Source organism: Anopheles marshallii, chromosome X (assembly GCF_943734725.1).
Source record: "Anopheles marshallii chromosome X, idAnoMarsDA_429_01, whole genome shotgun sequence".
NCBI classification, from domain to species: Eukaryota; Metazoa; Arthropoda; class Insecta; order Diptera; family Culicidae; genus Anopheles; species Anopheles marshallii.
Genome location: NC_071325.1, coordinates 468,739 through 487,037, shown reverse-complemented (window position 1 = coordinate 487,037; position 18,299 = coordinate 468,739). Strand labels below are relative to the sequence as shown.

Below are 18,299 nucleotides of genomic sequence, written 5' to 3'. Positions count from 1 at the left end.
TTACAATATATGTATAAAGTTATCTAAAAAATCATTAATTCTTCTCCCTTGTATCGGACTCTTCCGAGGCGGTATGACCCTGAATGAGTTCATTTGGCTAGAGCTAAACTTTCCCAAAACGAAAATGGCTACTCAATTCACCCGTAGCCAAGCAAGGAAGGTAATGAAAAAATCTACAAAACAAAAGGAAAAGAATGCACGAACGAGGGGTTTTGTCCCTACTGATATTATCAAACCCATGACCATGTGTGTTTGTTCGGTGTGTGTGTTTGGTCACATTATTAGTGGCCGCAATCGTCAACGTTTAACGCGCAGTCCATTGGTCCAAACATGGGTCCCGGTGGAGAGATATTAGGCGGGTAGTCAGGGAAAACCCACCACTGTTACACGCGTAGGACCCTTTTAATGTTGGACACACGCACACCGCCACCGCCAAAGCTAAGGACCTCAGAATGTTGGTGGGGAAAAATGGGAAAGTGAGAGGGTGGGAATGAGGAAGATGGGAACGATTAAGCTAGGGGTGGAGGCAAAAGTAGGAGAAGGAGGGTGAGTAATGGGGGGAGGGGGAAGGTAGGGTGTTCAGATGGAGGTTGATGAGCGGCTTAGTATACCAATGTATGTTTCCCATTCTACTTCGTCCTTTTTTTATTGTTTTCCATACCCTCTCGTTCCCACCTTCAACCTGCGCTATTTTTATTCCTACCGTATTTGCTATCTTCCTCTCTCTCTATGAATCAACTTTTTGTTCTGTCTCTCTCTCTCTCTCTCTCTCTCTCTCTCTCTCTGTATAGTTCATTCCCTTTAGTTATTTAATTTTCTTCCTTCAAATGGGAAACACGTGGAGTACAGAGAAAGGAAGTTCATGTTTAGATGAGGTGATTTGTTTTCCTCCCCTCCCCTCCCCTCTTTCCTTTCCTTCCTTTTATTTTCCTCGCACTACCTTTCACCCACTCCCCTATCTTATCGTATTCCTATAACTGTGGCGAGTGGACAAATCTATTATTGTTCCAAACCTCCCTGCAACACCCTTCGCACACTCCACCCTTTCCACCCGAATGATCAAACGCACGCACACACAAAGTTTGTGCTGACTGGTATTGGACTATCAAATGTAAATATGAGTAGTGTTTGTTGCTTTGGGTCATACACACCGCAGCCATACGGGCGCTCGCGCGATACACTTTTGCAACAATAAGATAACAAAAATAAAAGAAACATAAAGCACCGACTAGCATCAGCTGGATCGATCAAAACCATTAGGGGTTGGACTGAGAATAAGGCGAAGAAGAAAGAGGTTAGGGGGGGGGGGGGGGGGGGTTGAGGGAGAGAGTGAAGGGAAGGACTTGATGATGGGGGGCGGGGGGTGAGGGAGAGAGAGAAGGGAAGGACTTGATGTTGCAATAAGGGTGTTTTTTTTAAGATTCCTTCTTTCCACCCCGTTTGTCTTACTTTACCCTCTGATTCACACACACACACACACAGACAGAGCGACACACAAAGACGAACGTTACCGATCAGGATCACTTCGGAAATAGCGTGTGATTCGAGTTGGTAGCAGAAGTAGCAGTAAGTAGTATTTGGTAGTAGCAGTAGTAGTTGTAATAGTAGTAACAGGTTACGAAAGATGCGCGTGCAGCAAAAAAAATGAAACATCAATTTGTAGCACACACATAACGCACACAAACGAGCACGCACGCACACGAACAGGCCGCAACGACACTTTGCGGCAAACGCGGGTGTCTCATATGCGCGAATCACCTACCCTTATCACCGCACCTTTTTTTTGTAACACACTGTTTTTTTGCTTTGCATTGTTTATAGTGTTGGTTTTTTGTTGCTTTAAACCCCGTATCGCTTCGCAAAGCGTATCGGTTTGCTTTGCTCGATCTCACCGATTATTTACTGTTCGTTTCCGTGGGCTTACACGATCGAGAAAGAGTTTTGTTTTTGCACCAAGCGCTTATCACATCTTTACTTCCGTTTGATGACGGCCCATTGTCCACGTTTCAAATGCTTCGCGCATCGAAGCTGTTCGTTTACTTTCGGTTGGTAGAGACGATCTGCGCCATTGCTTGGTTTTTTTTCTTTCAATTAGCTTACGTCTTTCCGTGTGTGCTTTCCTTTTTCTAAAAACCGGGTATTCCGTGGTCGATCTTATGTCTTGCTTCGCGAAAAACAAAACGCTCGCTAACTGTATGAGAATTTGTTAGTTTTTCCTTCCTTCAAGTGACCGCACGGTACGTTTTAACACCGCAGGACCGACGAAATAAAAAATCGCCCCGTTCCGTATGCCGTACGCGACGTGTGTGTGTCCGTGCGTCGTCTGGAAGCCTTCCGGATGGCCAGTACGGTATGTCGCGCGTGCCGTGTGGCTTGCCGGGCAGAGAACCAAAACAGAACAACGGTGCGGTAGCAACGGCTTTTTTGGTTTCGGGTCGCATTTTCTGCACCCGCTGTCGGGAACGTAGCAGCTCAGGCTCACGCGAGCGCTCGGGACGCTCGGCTCTGTTCGCACCTGCAGTGAACAGCTAGCGGGAGGACCCACCGACCGGTTCCGTTTGACCGCTCCCCTGTTCCGATTCCGAAGTCCTTCTCTTCCCCCCACTCCCTTCAAATCACCGTCTTGTTTGAGCCGAAAGCGTATTTGCCACTCACCGGGCACTCACCATTTAAAGATGAGAACGCACCGCGAACGAGTGAAACAGAGAGAGAAAGAGAGAACGAGAGAGAACGAGAGAGAAAGCAAGAAAGAGATAGGAGAGCGTCGGTGAGAGGGAGAAGGAAAAACAGAGAGATACGATATTAAAAGGAGAACCCTTCTGTACTTTTCATCCTCGTTTCGAAGCCCCCTTGTTTAGCTTTTTCATAAAAAGGCGAAAGCTTTCTACGAAACAAGACAGACAATGGTGAAGGTGAGTTACTACTAGTACCCTTTGTTGTCCTATTACTCACCCCCTTACGGCTGGTAGAAGGTTCGCCTGTTACTACAGACTGTGTGGTTTCAATTTTCTCCCTCTCTCTGTTTCTCTCGCTCACACTATCCTTCGCTTTATCGGTGTATATCTTTCCGATTACATCTAAAATGTCCGTGAAAGGTAAGACGATGTTTGAGACCGCCGAGACTCTCATCCGCTCAGCAAAACTCGATACAGCGTTCGGAAACGTTCGCTGGGCACTCACGGGCGATGCCCCATCGAACGATACGGCAGGCTTCGGCCGGTACGGTTGCCTTCGTACACAGCCGAACTGATGTTCCGAGGCTCATTATGCGTCAGTTAATTGGAGTGAGAAGACGGCGGGAAACCGGGAGCTGTACTAGCCCTTTCCCTCTCTCCCTCCGATTTCACAACCCCGACTGCTTTCCGCACAAAAGCGCTCGAAGGGAGCGCGGAAGATAGGAGTTTTGGACGGTGCCGTTGTGGGTAACGTGACCGGACTGCTGGCGGACGCGCGAATGTCACGCGCCGTCTCCACCGAAACATCCTGCTCCGTAAATACCTTTATTTACCCTATTTGCAGGTGACCGGTCCGGCAATGTGCGAGCGTTGTAATTTGGGAACGTCATTCGCTGTTTCGTTCTTCGGCAAGTACATTCACATATACCGTAACGCGAACCGTGCTGTTGACTGTCAGTGGCAGTTTCGGAAGCTTCGTTGTGCTTTTTCTGAGGCAACAAAGCCACGTTTGTCTGCTTTTTTTCATTCAGTGAGTGGTGCAGAGAGCACCCGATTCACCCGGGGTTTGAGTGCCTGGTTGAGTGTTGCACGGAGCGAAAGGCGCTTCGTGTATGTCATGCGGCATTTCGCCGAAGGTGTATCGTTTGATGTGTATTGTGCGAGCCACCACTGTTGGGCGTTGGGGCGAACACAATCGTGGCGACCATGTAGAAGCCTTGTACGACGACAAGCCCGTTGTACCCTGTACCATCGCAAAAACTATTTTTTGTGTGTGAGTTGGGTTGAGTTTGTTTCTTTTTTTCGTTCTTCGCCACTTCTTCGAGGCTAACTTTGTTACGACAGCGATGCGCACGATGGACAGAAAATTTCGCGAATTACGAAGGCAGTGACATAAAACCGAAAAAAGCAACAAAACAAAAAAAGGAAAAGTTCAACACACAAAAAGTATATGGCAGTACACCGTATTTTCGAGGTGACTTTCGAGCTGACAGTCGTTTAACGGTTGTCAAAATAGAGAGACAATAACAATTCCCTAAATCTCCAATGTGCACGCCGCGTGCCAGTCATTTGCCAGCTAAATTTGCTTCCATTCCTGACCTTGTATGTATGTGCGGCTAATTTTTTGTGTTTCCCTTTTCTTGCCCATCTCAATACCATTTTCCCCCTTATCTATTACTTTCCATTACGCTCGGTTTGCTTACATATTAACTTGCGGTTGGGATATGGTCGCCCGCATCGGAGTCGTTTCATTTTGCGTCCGCGTCCGTTTCCCGACTCGATGGACGTGTGACGGACGTTGTGGCCAACCCTGATTGGTCTTATCCCTGTTTCTACCCCCTTTTTTCAACTGTTTCCGGCCGAGAATAACTTCGGGGCGGCGAGTAAAGCGGATAATGTTGAAAAAATATGACATCCGACACTGTTTTTTTTTTCCTTTTTGCTTATTCCTTCACCTTCCATCGCTCATACAAAATCTGATTGTCAACCAATAGCAACAGTTACCGTCAAACAGAGGCGGAAAGAAATAGAACAGCCGGTGAAAAAAAACATCTCCGGATAAACGGACACTACTGACCTTAGCATAACCCCATGTACCAAACCCACGAGGCACGAAAAAAACAATACCAAAGTGACAGCAACACGGCTCATTACCGTCCGATACGTTCGTCCGACCGTGACCGAAGCAAAATGGGAAGGAAAAGCGCCGGAAAATTGATTGAGTGAAGCCCCGAGGCCCCCTTCTTTCCCAATGGTAGCCGGGCGAAGAAGGGCGACGGTGGTCAAACGGAGTAACGGAAAGTGTTGCAGTCACTGCAACTCATTGAGTAAAATGGTGGCCGAGCACCACTTTATTAGAAGCGTAACGTTCGTATGCAACGCTATTTCTGATTTTCGTATCTGATGAATTACATATTAGTGACGGCACGTTTGTCTTGTGTTATTCTTACATCGCTTTTTGGTTTGATTTTGTTTCAATGATTTCATTACTTTTACTGTAATTAATTTTAGTTTCAATACACGATTTCGTGAAACTTCGCGTACAGCACGAAAATGACACGCATGTAAGGCACAATTTTCCCACCACCCGATGGAATTTGTGACGTTCATTGTTTCGGTCGCGTTAAAAAATTCCATGGGAGTGTCAATCGACCCTCTTCATTGAGGATCATTTTCATCTGTTTCATCACGAGATGATTCACTTGCCCTTTGCCACCGCTCCAGCACACTTTGTAATTCAAAACAAAAACAGAACGACATAAAAAAAACACAAATCTTCACGGATAAAAACGTCCATCCAAGGGGTGGAAAGTAATGCGCACAATGGAATTTAATTCAATAGAAAAATGACCTTCACTGTCAAGAAAAATTATAGGAACATAGCACGCTTGCCCCCCTTCGCTTCAAATGGTGGACATTAATAAGATGAAAAAAATAAATAGGTGGTCAGAATTTTAACTGAATTGAAGGAAAGCTTTGACTACTTTTTATTTAGGATGAAAAAACAAAACAAAACATCAGTATAAAACGAAGATCTATAAATTTACATAAACCTTCAAGCTATTGAAACAAACGGATAAAAATATCAATATTCTAGGTTGTCCGGATTATTCGAAAGTGTTTATGTCTGAATTCATTTTAGTATGAGGTAATAAAGTGCATTGCCTATGCAATAAACCATCTAACATTCAGTGGTCGCAATGTGAACAAAACCAGCGAAGCATCTGTTAACGCTTCGCAAGTCATTTGCTGTAAATTGTGGTGGCCTCATTGAATATAATTCAAACATATTTTTCTTCTGATTGAATATTCCATTGGAAATACGTTAGTTTAGAAATGTTCCGTTATAGCAATGAAATGAGCTTATGAATTCTTAACTCTTTAAAATTTTTAAGATAGATGTTTTTCTTAAAAAAAAAATTGTTTAGCTGAATAGTAAAGTAGGTTCATTTACAAACTTTATACTCAAAATTCCGCAATTTGTAATTAAAATCAGCCGTTTTCAAAGAGTCAAGTTTACAAGTCCTGTAAAAGTACACAATACAGCGATTTTATTGCCATCTTGATTCCAATTGCCATATTTCAGATAAATCAAGATAAATCCGATAAATTCAGATTAATACACCTCTAATGACTGAATCTCGAAACAGAATTAAAGACCTTTGATTTTCATAATAAAAAAGTCTAATGAGCCATTAAAACTCTATATCGTCATAAAGTTTATGGCTAATTTAAATGTATAATAACCCTGAATGGATCAACATAGATCATTCCTTATGATTTGATCTTTTTGTATAGAATTCATTAATAACAGTCGCGTAGGATAGGAGCTGTACCATGTGCTAAACCTAGAACAAGGGCAATGGTAATTAAATGACTTGATTATGATAATAAACACATTCTTCGTAAACATGGCGAAAACGGTCAATGCAAAATCCTCTTTTCTTAATGATAGCTATCATGTGTGCCGTCATGGTTGTGAAACATAGCAAGTCAAAAAACATAGCAAATCCAGCTGGAATACGTAAACAAAACAACCGTGGAAATCAATGTTGATATTACAGAAAAACTACCCTTTCGAAAAGCAACAACCATACGATCGATATTTTAAATTGATTTGATTGCTGTTTTAGCGCTCATTAATCAGAGATTTATGTTTGCGGTCATAGCGGGCATCTTGCATCCACTCGTTGGTAGCAGCATTGCCCGTTTAGAAAACAGAGACAAACAAGCAGTAAAACACTACTCGCGTCAGGTCATTCCTAACCCCAGTCCTGCCACTTTCATACAGATTGTACTGGCGCGTGCAACAACACAACACCGCACGAATGGTTGTGATTGTAACAATGGATGTGGCGATCGGTAAACATAATAAAAGTCTTTTATTCTTCCGGCTTGCCGATTGTTTCATCGTTTGGATTGGTTTACACAGCATGTACTACACAAAGCATCCCACGGGTAGCCAGCCACCCGTCCATTGGTGGTTCCATTTTCGTGCGTACTCTCTCACACACACACACACACAAACCACATACACGATGAGATTGTAATATTTTGTATCACTTTCCGACCCGGTTGCTTCTCGACGGTAATCGAAAGCGCCCGTTCGTAATGGGCCGTGGTACCAGAACCTTGGGTAAAAGACTCGTTTGGCCCGTTGGACGCATGGCAGAAACTTGTGCTGCATCATTCCATACGAACGCACGGTCACCTCCGATACACCGTCGACCACCACTCAACCGAAGACGAACAAGAACCAGTGCTTCAGCGCAGTTAAGCTTCTCCCTCCACCCTTCCCCACTCTCATTCTCCCTCGCAATTCTCTTCTTTCTTCCCCAACTCCATCCTCATCTAAAAAGCCTTAAACACCCTTAAGGATGCGAAAGCGTGCAGGCAGTCGCTTTTGTACTCTAAAGTCGAATTAAGCACTGACTTGTAGCCAGCCAGGCGTTTCTCGCTTTACCGTCCGGTGGCAAAGTGTTCCACCGTGGCAAGTATCGCACTTACGGAATGTCGCCGAAACACAGCACGCCATACCCCCGGGGTGAGTGGCAAGGGAGGGAGGAATGGAGGGAGGAGCGGGGGGGGGGGAGGATCGGCGACATGCGGCGTCGTTTTACATGAAGCACCATCTAATAAAGTTAACTGCTCCATTCTTCTCGATTGTTTTCCGCTTGGTCGGCGATGGGTTGGCGACGTTCTTACACACTGCTCATCCCCACACCGTACCCTCGCTACTACCTTACCTACCCCTACATTCCCACACACACACACACTCGTTCTCTCCTTCTCACTTCCGAGAATTCATTATCAACATTCTCATCGCACGCGTCTCGTACCGTAGCGGCGCAAGAGAATGTCCTACGAAGCCCGGGGCATTGTACATGGCAGTGCACAGAACAGCATACATGAGATGAGATCGAGTGAAGTTGCCTCTTTCGCCACCTTACCTTCTAGTCCCATCCACCATCATCTCCCACAGTGTGGGACGAACAGTATGCAATTGTTGGTTGTTTGTTTGTTGTTTTGCTGCAAGCATTATTTTAAGGCAGTGCAAACAAAACTGTTACCGCTAAGGGCCGGTAATACAACAGCGTTGTCCAACAACGCATCGAGAGCACAAGGTTCGTCGCTTGTTTTGTCATGCACTGTATGTCCTTGCCGATGTCTCGAGGACGTGCTACACATCACCGTTCTTCCTGCCGGTTTTTTTTACACCAATTTCATACAAGTGTTGGTCCCGTACAGCAGGCTCTCTACATCCTCCTCCTTCTGCACCCTTTCCGACCCAGTCGTGGTCCAACCCTCTCCATCCACGGCAAGAATCTTTTATGCTCATGCTCCATCTCATCCGCGATACATCCATTTACGGGCAAGCAGGCGGATCACGCCTCGCTGAGTGCGATACTTAGCAAACATTTATTAACGAATTTCTGCCACACATTCCGCCCGGAATGCTTTTGCCATCCACAACTCCCCGGCCCCAAACCCACCGTCGTCACCGGTAGCCCTTTGCGTGATCCTTCGCTCTTTTGTGATTTTCGCTTCGAGCTGGCTCGGTACGGTGGTTTATGCTTTTGAGATCGAAATAATAATGGAAAAAAGGAAATAAGGTATAAGGGATGACATCGTAGAGGAGGTGTATGTGGTTCGGTAATTCCACCTCACCTGCCTTTATCACGTTCATTTGCTATTCTTCTCTTCACCGTGCTATGCATGCACACAGGCACGCTGATTTTATATCGCTGAATAGTGGATTCGATGATGTGTAGACGTGCGCCATGATTGATCCTTACAGAATACAAAGCAATTTTTGAAGTTTTTGTTTCCCGCTTCCTTTACTCTTGTGCACGTCCATTTCGTTTAACGCATTATGCCACCATTTTATAACAATGGGAGAAAATTTACATCTACTAGCTCCAAAAACAGGCAATCAGGTTGTAATAAAATCAGGATTATGTTTTCTGCTCTAACATTTTAAAGGTACAGATAGGATTACGCGCGGCAGAGTTTGGCCAACGAGAAAAAGTGCAATTTTTCACAACAATGAAAACTCAATGCAATGCCCCTTACCGCTCCTGTGCACCTTTCTGAGTAATCTGAATACTTTAGGCCATAGGTAAAGCCAATAAAGTAATTTAAAATTTTTGTTTCACCGTTTATATGTCAATTATTGCTATTATTACATTTTACCATTTCCAAGTAGTTATATTGGATAATCTGCACGAAATTATTTGTTGCTGGTAGTTGGTAGTATAAAGAATACTTTCTTTAGTTGATGTATAACGTATTTTGTTGAATTTTCCCTATTTACGTATTACATCTTAACTAAACATTTATTTGTTCCTTCTCTCACAGCACTGAAATGTGTATAAAACTTTAATACTTGATGTTCTAACTCGCCTAAGTCTTTGACTAGTTCAATTATCAATGGAAAAGTCGTTTTTAGTTTAAGTTCTACTACAGTCGACGAAGTAGAAAAGAAATCTTATTACTCCTTCTTCCCATGCCCTTCCTCGACTCAGAGTTTCACGATTACAAGAGAGCTTCGTTATCATAGCCAGCAAATGAGCGAACACCATCGAAAGGACGGCAGCCCGTTCGTGCTCTCCCTCCACTAACCCGTCCACCCGTACTCAGTTGCCTGTGTACTATTCCTCTTTGAAGAATTTCTACCAATCATCGGATCAAAGGCATACGCTGGCAGCTTGATGGATAGCTACAATAATGACACCGGCATGTGATGCGATAACGAAGCGGGGGACTGCTTAAAAGCTGTCCCAGCGATGCGAGAGCACTGTGGAACCTAATGCTAGTTGACTGATGTGTTTCCAATGAACCGTGCATCGGAAGAGATTGTGAATGCCCAGAACTCCCAGGAGAAGTACAGCAACTCTTTGTAGAAGAAAATACGTTTGAAGCTAGCAACTTACTTTCAGCGCTTCGAAACAAATATCCGGTCATCATTTCGGAATTTACTTTAACGTTTTGTTTTTTCAACAATTAGCATGAATATGAGCAAGGAATAATTGAAACAAAGAAACAAATACTCTCGGGTGCTGTAATAGTTCCGTTGACAGTGCATTAAATACTTGCTCGCTTTAGCCATCTTTCCGGGCATTCCTACCAGGGCAGCAATAATGCCAATCAGCTGCAGACAGCATAACGCTTCGCTACCTTTTTGTCCACCCTACATCACATTGTTTGGATTATTACTCACCTGCGAAGAAAAGAGGAAAGAGAAAACACGGAAGAAAGAGGAAACCGAACCGGCAACGGGGAAGGGGCAGGCCAGTGTCCGACATCAGTACGGAACAGGGGTGTCAGATGATCGGGAATGGAAGGATGGTGGGGGAAAAGAAAAAGAGAAAATCGATCATTTAGTTATTTTGTTTCAATATACACCAACACACAAGGAAGCTGCGTACGGCTGCATCATTTATTTTGTCTTCGAATGGTTTGTTGCAGGTATTTTTGTGATCGTTTAATTATTAGCATGAAATGGCTTCGAACAAATGAGTGAAACGAAAAAAATGGAGTATAAAAGTATGTTGTTAATTCCCCGCAACCCCTACCTAAAGTGAAAGGCACACCAAAGCGAAGCCACTGTGGGACACATATATCCTTACGTTATGATAGCGGCGTGTGCGTGGCCGTGTGTGCTTGTTTGGAAACTTGTTTTGTAGTTGATGTTTTTTTTTAAATTATTTTCGGACTATCTCGCCCTTTATAGGTGCGAAGGCTGGGTAACGCAAACGGTAAAGCATCTCATGAAAAGTACATGCTAGGTTGTGTGTGAATGTGTGTGAGAATGTGAAAAACTGTGAAATAAGCAGAGCATAATGCATGTTTGTTAGTATTTTATTTGCACATCAACTATGTCCTTAATACTACTACCGGCAGAAGCCATTCCGGCAGGATCGTTCGATAGCTGAAAGCGTCACAGGCTAGCTACTACAAAGCTATAATCTTGCAAAAAACGGATACGATTTATCATGTCACAAGCAGACTTCACTTTACTGCGGGCACTTTTCTAAAAGAAATGATTTTGTTTTATTTCTCGTTCGATTGCTTCGATAGAAACGGTACGTTGAGCAGGCACCATATGGACAAGCATCTACCATCGTGCCCGAAAGCAAATCTTAGACATGGTAAGTTTTAGTTCAGTTATCTTCCTATCCGCTCTGGTTGGAATGAGATGGAGGCGCCTAGTACGATCGAAAATTTAAATGAAGACGCCCAGTGTTTTATGAAAATGAAATGGAGACGCCTAGTACTTTATAAAATTGGGAGAAAAAACAACAAAGAATATGATGACATTACTTTGAGGTTATTCGTGGTTAAAAATGTGTGTTTCCATATGACCTACTCCTATATGTAACACTTGGCAACGGAAATTCTAACAAATAGTATATCAAAGAAAGTCTTTTTTATCTTACACGTAAACAAGGTTTTTAAAACTATTAAAAGGATTTATTTTAAACTCTCATTATATAACCATAGAACCACACTATCCGATTGCCTTACAGCTCCTAAGGCCTCCTAAGGTAAGGCCCTTTTTGTACACGGTTTCGCATGCCTCCATCCCGGCATAATCTATCATATACATAATCTATCATGCTGATCCACTCACTTGTCCATTATCGTAAACGATCATTACGCTGCACGTGGCGCACGATGCTGCATTGGCAACTTGCCATTTACCTATCCGAAGCGCGACCTGTACAGTAACACCTGCATCAGTCCTTACGCCTGTTCTGTTTATTGCTTCTCGGCCCTCACGGTACGTCATCGTGGACGCTGTTGTTTTGCAAAATGGACGGAAAGCACAAAAATCATACCACCATACCAACCGAAAAAGTAACAAGCCCAGCATCGCAACAGATCGAGTCAAGCACAGACAGCAAACAGACGCTCAACGGTGGTGCCAACGGTGCGTGTTTATCGCGCTCTATCTTCGGCTCCCGCACGACCATTGCTGGCCCTTCATCTCACTCTCTTTCTCTACCTCTAACTCTCTGCTCACCCCTATTTCCTCGTTTCCCATAGTTCCCAGTGTTTTGCCCAACTCAAAGCATAATAAGAAAAATAAAACCTTACATACACTCATACAAAATTAGACGCGTTTTCATCATCCCGATCTTTCGGTTTTCATGCGTTCGAGTACGCGTTAGTACTAGGTAGTTGGATTTTTCCTTTTCGCTTCATTTTATTCTTCTATCGCAAAGTTACTAGCTTTGGCAGCTTAGTTAGGTAATGACTTTCACTTTTACATGCGCCACATAAGCTGTCGCGCGCGCAAACGAACCTGTACGGAGAACGAAAAGAAAAATAATTAGAGGCACCTCACATAAACAAGCAGCAGCGCACAAACGTACAGACACACAGGGACATTTACAACGATGTGTGCGAAAGAGATATGCTCAGACACAAGGCGATGCAAACGGCTGGCAGAAAGTAGAGGTCCAAAAGCCGGTTTGTTCGGGAAGGAAGGGAAAGAGGGCAGAATGGAAAATCAGCGGTGGGTGGGAAGCGGTATTTAATGGGAGATACTTTTATGCCTCATAATTAAGTGAGTTTTGTTATGCCTAAGTAAAGAGACCGGAGGGGATGAAGATTGAAGGAATGGGAAAATCGGGAGTTAAGAGATACTGCAGGGTGGAAATTGCTTTGCCAAAACCGCCCTGGACGGTGGAATATGCTGTACCTATTAGTAGGAAAATGCCACTCACAGACGGTCGACCAGCAAGCGGAACAAGATACATGTACTGTACAATGGTGTTCTTAAAGAGTTGATTTATTGTTGTGTAACTTTAATAAAGTATAGAACATAAAGTATGCTTTCTAATTATACTTTACTTTTAGTAAAAAAAGGTTTAAGATTTCCGAACTAGATTTAAAAAATCCAATCTTTAACTACTGTAGCTTCGAATACGCTCCACTTAAAGTATCTTCGATCCAGCATAGCTCAACAACACACAAAAAGGCTTTATTAAAATGTTGATTGAATGCATTTATTCCATCCCAGAATAGAACCCGCTCTATCTGGGTCATCTTAAGGGACGAGCAGAGTCTTTGTTCTCTCGACAGGATTAAATCGAAAAAAAACAAGGCAAAATGGATGCACCGATCAATTTCACGGCACGATGCACAGCTTGTGAAGTAGGAATTTATACTCTGACATGGAATCTTATGAATAACATACTGGGAATTGGGTTTCATCGATTTTTTTTTTTTTTGCTTATGGGAAAGAAAATTAAATTTTGGACATTTTCGAAACAAATCGGTTTCTTAAAACTACCAGTTTGTTACGTAACAGCTTAATAAAAAAATAAAGTAGACAATAATGTAAGTTAACTGTTATTTTGCAGCAGGGTACATACTTGAACACTTGCTTTAGGCTACATAAATTAAACAAAGTAGAATCTTGTTTTACATAAAGTCTTGTGTTACTTAGACAAAATGTAAAATTATGAGCTTCAATAACATAGATTATCATTCACCGATCGTATGACCCTATCGATAGTTTTCAACACAAAGCGATGGTGACTTCAGGTGAAACAAACACACCTGCCGCATTGGTCATGTGATTTTAAACAATCACCTCAGGAAGCTTTAAATGCATGCAAATCCTTTTGAAAAAAAATCTACACCCTTTATTATTGCTCGTAGTAATTATCCTAGCAGGGGTTTCGACGTTGTCGTCGGTTGGTGAACTAGCTTTCCCAGACACGCGATATCAACCCCAGCAGGATGTAGGATAAAATCATAGCCCAGCTAAAAACACATGTAAATGAGCTCCGTTTTTGCCGGAGTGAAAAATTCACTTCCTTTACCGTCGGGGTTCTCATTTTACAGGGGTTCACGTATGCGGAAGTGATTAGTATGTGGTTTTACAAAATAGCGATGAGAAACAGGGTTAATGGATACATTTTTTTTTGTCCGAGTGAACTTCACGATACACTCCCTTGTGGTAGTGCTTCCAGTAATGAAGTCTCAACATTTTTGGAGCACGCACACTTATACACTGATGTCAGTATGTGTAAGTGGATTATGTATACGTGTTGGTAACAATATTAATCAGTCTTGGTCATGATCACAAGGTAATGAGATAATTAATAATATTAAGCAATGCGACATGCAACACACGAACACTTGTTTGCATGTTCGACGGCCATATTTTACTACGTATGTGCAGGGTTTTACAAGATGCTAAAAACGCACATCACACTTTCTAAATAAATGTGGCAATTGACTGCTCGGTGTCATTGACACAATGCAAACAGGACTAATACATTTGCAGCACATGGTAGCACATCGGAAAACCCTGCAACAGCATGTTACGCTACACATTAACCCCTTATCCTGATCCAACCCGGGGGGGTTTGACTGATCTGCCCTATTGTCCGTAGCGTAGATTATAAAATTTGCCTTACGTGAATATATGTGCCATTTTCTTTTGCTGGTGTATGCCATGTGGAACTGCTGGAGCGAATAAGGAATAAGGTAAGCAAGAACGTGTGAGTGGTATTGTATGCGTGTTAACAGTAAGGCAAAAGCCAATAGACATACTATTATAGACATAATACACAGGCACGGTAGGGTAGCACACAGGTACAGCATAATCCATCGCGCATACAACGTAATCAAGAGGCAAAGAAGGGGTAGGGCGTGTAGATTTCAATATGTATCTGTGTGTGAGTGCATGGGTGTGTGGCTATGTTGTATACCTTGATACGGTGGAGTGGAAATGGAGTGGAAGTTTGGGATGTGTGCGACAACACAAAAACATAACCAAGACAAAGCAAAACACAATGACCTGGGAGTCCTTGCAGCCGGTAACATTAAGTACGGGTGTCGGCAATTTGGCAGAATCAGCAATGTGCGAATCTTCGGCAAGTGTTTTCCAAATCTACATCCCTACAACTGAAGCTCCAAACGGAAGCATACGCTCCGAGTGCGTGTGATGGTGAAGGGGACTTTTTTACAGTAAGTTGTAGCAGTAACAAGGCGAACCAAATGCCAACCAAGAATAGATAAAACAATCGCACTTTTCAAAAGAGTGGGAAATTAGGGACGATTGAGTGGGGGAAGAAGAGGGGCTCCGTGGTGCAGAAGGGGAGAGCGGAGCGGGAAGTAGGAATAGTTACTTCGATTGATGTTGCTGGTGTCGCGCCGCATCCCCATTGCTGGCGGCCGGTTGCTGTTGGTTCTGCTGTTGTTGCGCCTTCGCCGCGAGGTCCTGCTCGCTCGAGTCCTTCTTCCGGCGGGGCCGTCTCATTAACGGATCCGTATCGGTGGCGCCAGCACCCCGCCCAGCCGCACCTCGATTCCTAGCCGCGGCACCGCCACCACCCCCTCCACCACCACCGGTCGGGCCGGTAGGGTGCGGCTTTGGTTTCGGTTGTTCCTGCTCCTTCACCGTTGGTAGACCACGCTTCGCCTTGCCGGTTGCCTTCGTACCTTTGTTCGTGTCTGTTGCACTGGTCCCACCACCACCGTGACAGCAAGTGGCGGTTGAGGTGGACGACGAACGGCGTCGGGTTTTACAGTATCGGGCGAAGAAACACTGGCAGGAACCGGACAGGTTCGAGTCGTCGATCGTGTGTGGCGTGTCGACGGTGTACTCGGAGTAGAGCGACACGGTACCAGCGGTGGCAAGCGGTGCCAGCTTCGTGTGAATGTTGTTGCCATTGCTGTTGTTGTTGTTGTTATTGTTGAGTTGATTAAAGTACTCGTGCTCGTCTAGGTACGCTTGCTGCAGGTACAGCTCAAAGTTGAGCCCATTTGCCTGCACCGGGTTGACGTACAGATGATGTCCGCCACCATTTTGCTGCATCGGTAGCATGGTTGCGGGCGGTTGTTGATGATGCTGTTGCTGCTGATGCATCTGCTGACTGTTGTTGTTCTCGATGTCAAGCTGCGAACGGTGCTCCTGCTTCTTGCGCTCGTCCTTGCCGTGGGCGTAGTGGTGCTGTGCCTGCAGATAAGCGACGGGGGGAAGTGTGCCGGTGGACGGTGATTGCGTTGTGGGCGGTGTACCGAGAACGGTCGTTGGCATAGTGGTACCGTTCCGGTGCGGCGGTACTGCAACCGTTGTCGGCTGCTGTACGGTGGCGGTTCGATTCGTTTGCTGCTGTGGAAGCGGCGGTGCGAGAGCGGCACCGGTGCTGGGTGGAGCACCGGTGGGGGGTGCGGTATTGCAGCACTCCAGCGATTCTGCCCCGGTACTGGCAGCACCCATTGCCGCTCAACAAAACGCTTGCTTGTACGTCCGATTGTCTACCTACAGGCGTTTATTCGATGCTTTCGTTTGATCGTGTTATTAATTGCTTTCACTTTACCAGCACTCTTATCTTATCGTTATGTTTGTATGATTTATGTACCGTTAAAGCAACAAACGATTATTTTTTCACTTTTCTTTATTACATTCACTCAAAAACACACACACTCACACATGTATCAAAAACACTTTGCACTTAATGTGTACCACTTGTTAGTGTTTAATCTTTTTTTCAATTCAACTGTTCCGTTTTACTCAAATTATTTATAACCATTTATTTTAAGCACTGGCAGGTAGATTAACACACGGTGTTTTGTTTTGTAGCTTAACAAAACAGTAAATAGTATTCTATTGTGTAACTTAAAAACTAAGCGAACACATTCGTTTTTTTTACATTTCCGGGAATAAAACTACAGCTGGAATTAGTAAAGCAACTATTTAAAATAATTCCACTCAGTGAGCTTAATTTATTAAAAGCCTAAACACGATTAAGGTACTTTCTTCTCGTTTAAAAAATGCCCCTTTTTAGTCGAGCCCAAAAGAAATAAGCTGTCTAACCGGTGGTCTTATTTCACTCGGACTCAACGTCTGATTTGCAGACGGGCTTGCCAGTTAGTGTCCCGACGGTCAGAGGCGCGCCGTTTCGCTAACTGCACACTCACACACACATATACCAATCCACACCGTGCACATGCAAATCCTATGGAGCATTTTTCTTTGTTTTCCCCCTTTTTGTTTTCGGCCTTTCGTATTCATACAACAACAAAAAAAGGAAATGTTTTATGCCCCAAGTCTAGTGGTCCAGTCTGTCCAGTTCTAGTACGACTATTTGTTCCTAAACACGCACAAGCACCCTCTCTCTCACACACACACACATTATAGAGCACGACAAACCCAAGCGAAAGGAGTGCTGGAGAAAAAATCAACCAAACCGCACAAACCCCGTCGACAATCGGTGTGACTGGAGTGGTCAGATTTTGTCCTGACTTGTCCCGACTGCATCAGAACAACGAAACGAACAGTGTAGAATAGGGTAGAACAAAATGCGCGCGTGACAGAGAAAAAATGAGATAGTGAGAAACAGTGAAACGAGGGCGTAATGGCTAGGCAACCAACCAAAAACGAAAAGAACACAAAAAGGGGCTCGTTTCGACAATCTCTCCAAAATCCGGCGCTCCATTGAAACAATCCTAATTACCTACAACACTCCAACCACACCACAAAATTCCCGTGTGTATGTATTGTCAACAGATTTTATGCATCCTCGTTTTCGTATTTTAAATTTTCTTCTTCAGCAAATCGGTTTGGCCCACGGTCAAAAATGCCAATTTCGGTACAAAAACGGTGGTTCGGAAAATTGGCCATGGAGCTGATTTATTTAGTGGAAAAAGTGTCCATTTGATCCCACCCTCTATATTGCGCCCCCGCCCCCTCACTTTATCCACTCATCGTCCCTCTCCCACTCCGCTCAAGGGGTACACTTTCGTTTCGGAAATCGTTATTGTCCCGGTGAACGAGTTTTAAATCAATGCCAGGAGCCACTTGTCAACACCTTAAAACCACTTTACCGATGGGATAGTGAGAAGGAATACGATTTGAACCTATTTTTTCTTCATTTACGAGTGTGACAAATGTGTACCACACCCGAGACCGTAGAGTGGATCATTTGTTGGCAAAGGATTTTATAGTCTTATTTTATTTTTTGTAATGCAATATGGTCTAAAGAAAACACATTTAAGGCTCCATTTTTAGCAGAACATATCTGTTCTTAGTGCTGGCAAAATTGAGTGTATTTGATTCGCTTTTGCTATCTTTGGTCGTATGAAATGGTGACTGTAATT

At 43.9% G+C, this 18,299-nt stretch overlaps 1 protein-coding gene across 1 annotated transcript; it reads right to left on the bottom strand.

Annotated features, from left to right (window-relative positions):
• Window positions 1–15,321: 15,321 nt before the first annotated feature.
• On the bottom strand, window positions 15,322–16,419 carry LOC128708861 (probable serine/threonine-protein kinase MARK-A). Its single transcript, XM_053803877.1, has one exon. It carries the CDS (start codon window positions 16,417–16,419, stop codon window positions 15,322–15,324), a length of 1,098 nt encoding a protein of 365 aa, XP_053659852.1.
• Between the last annotated feature and the right edge of the window lie 1,880 nt (window positions 16,420–18,299).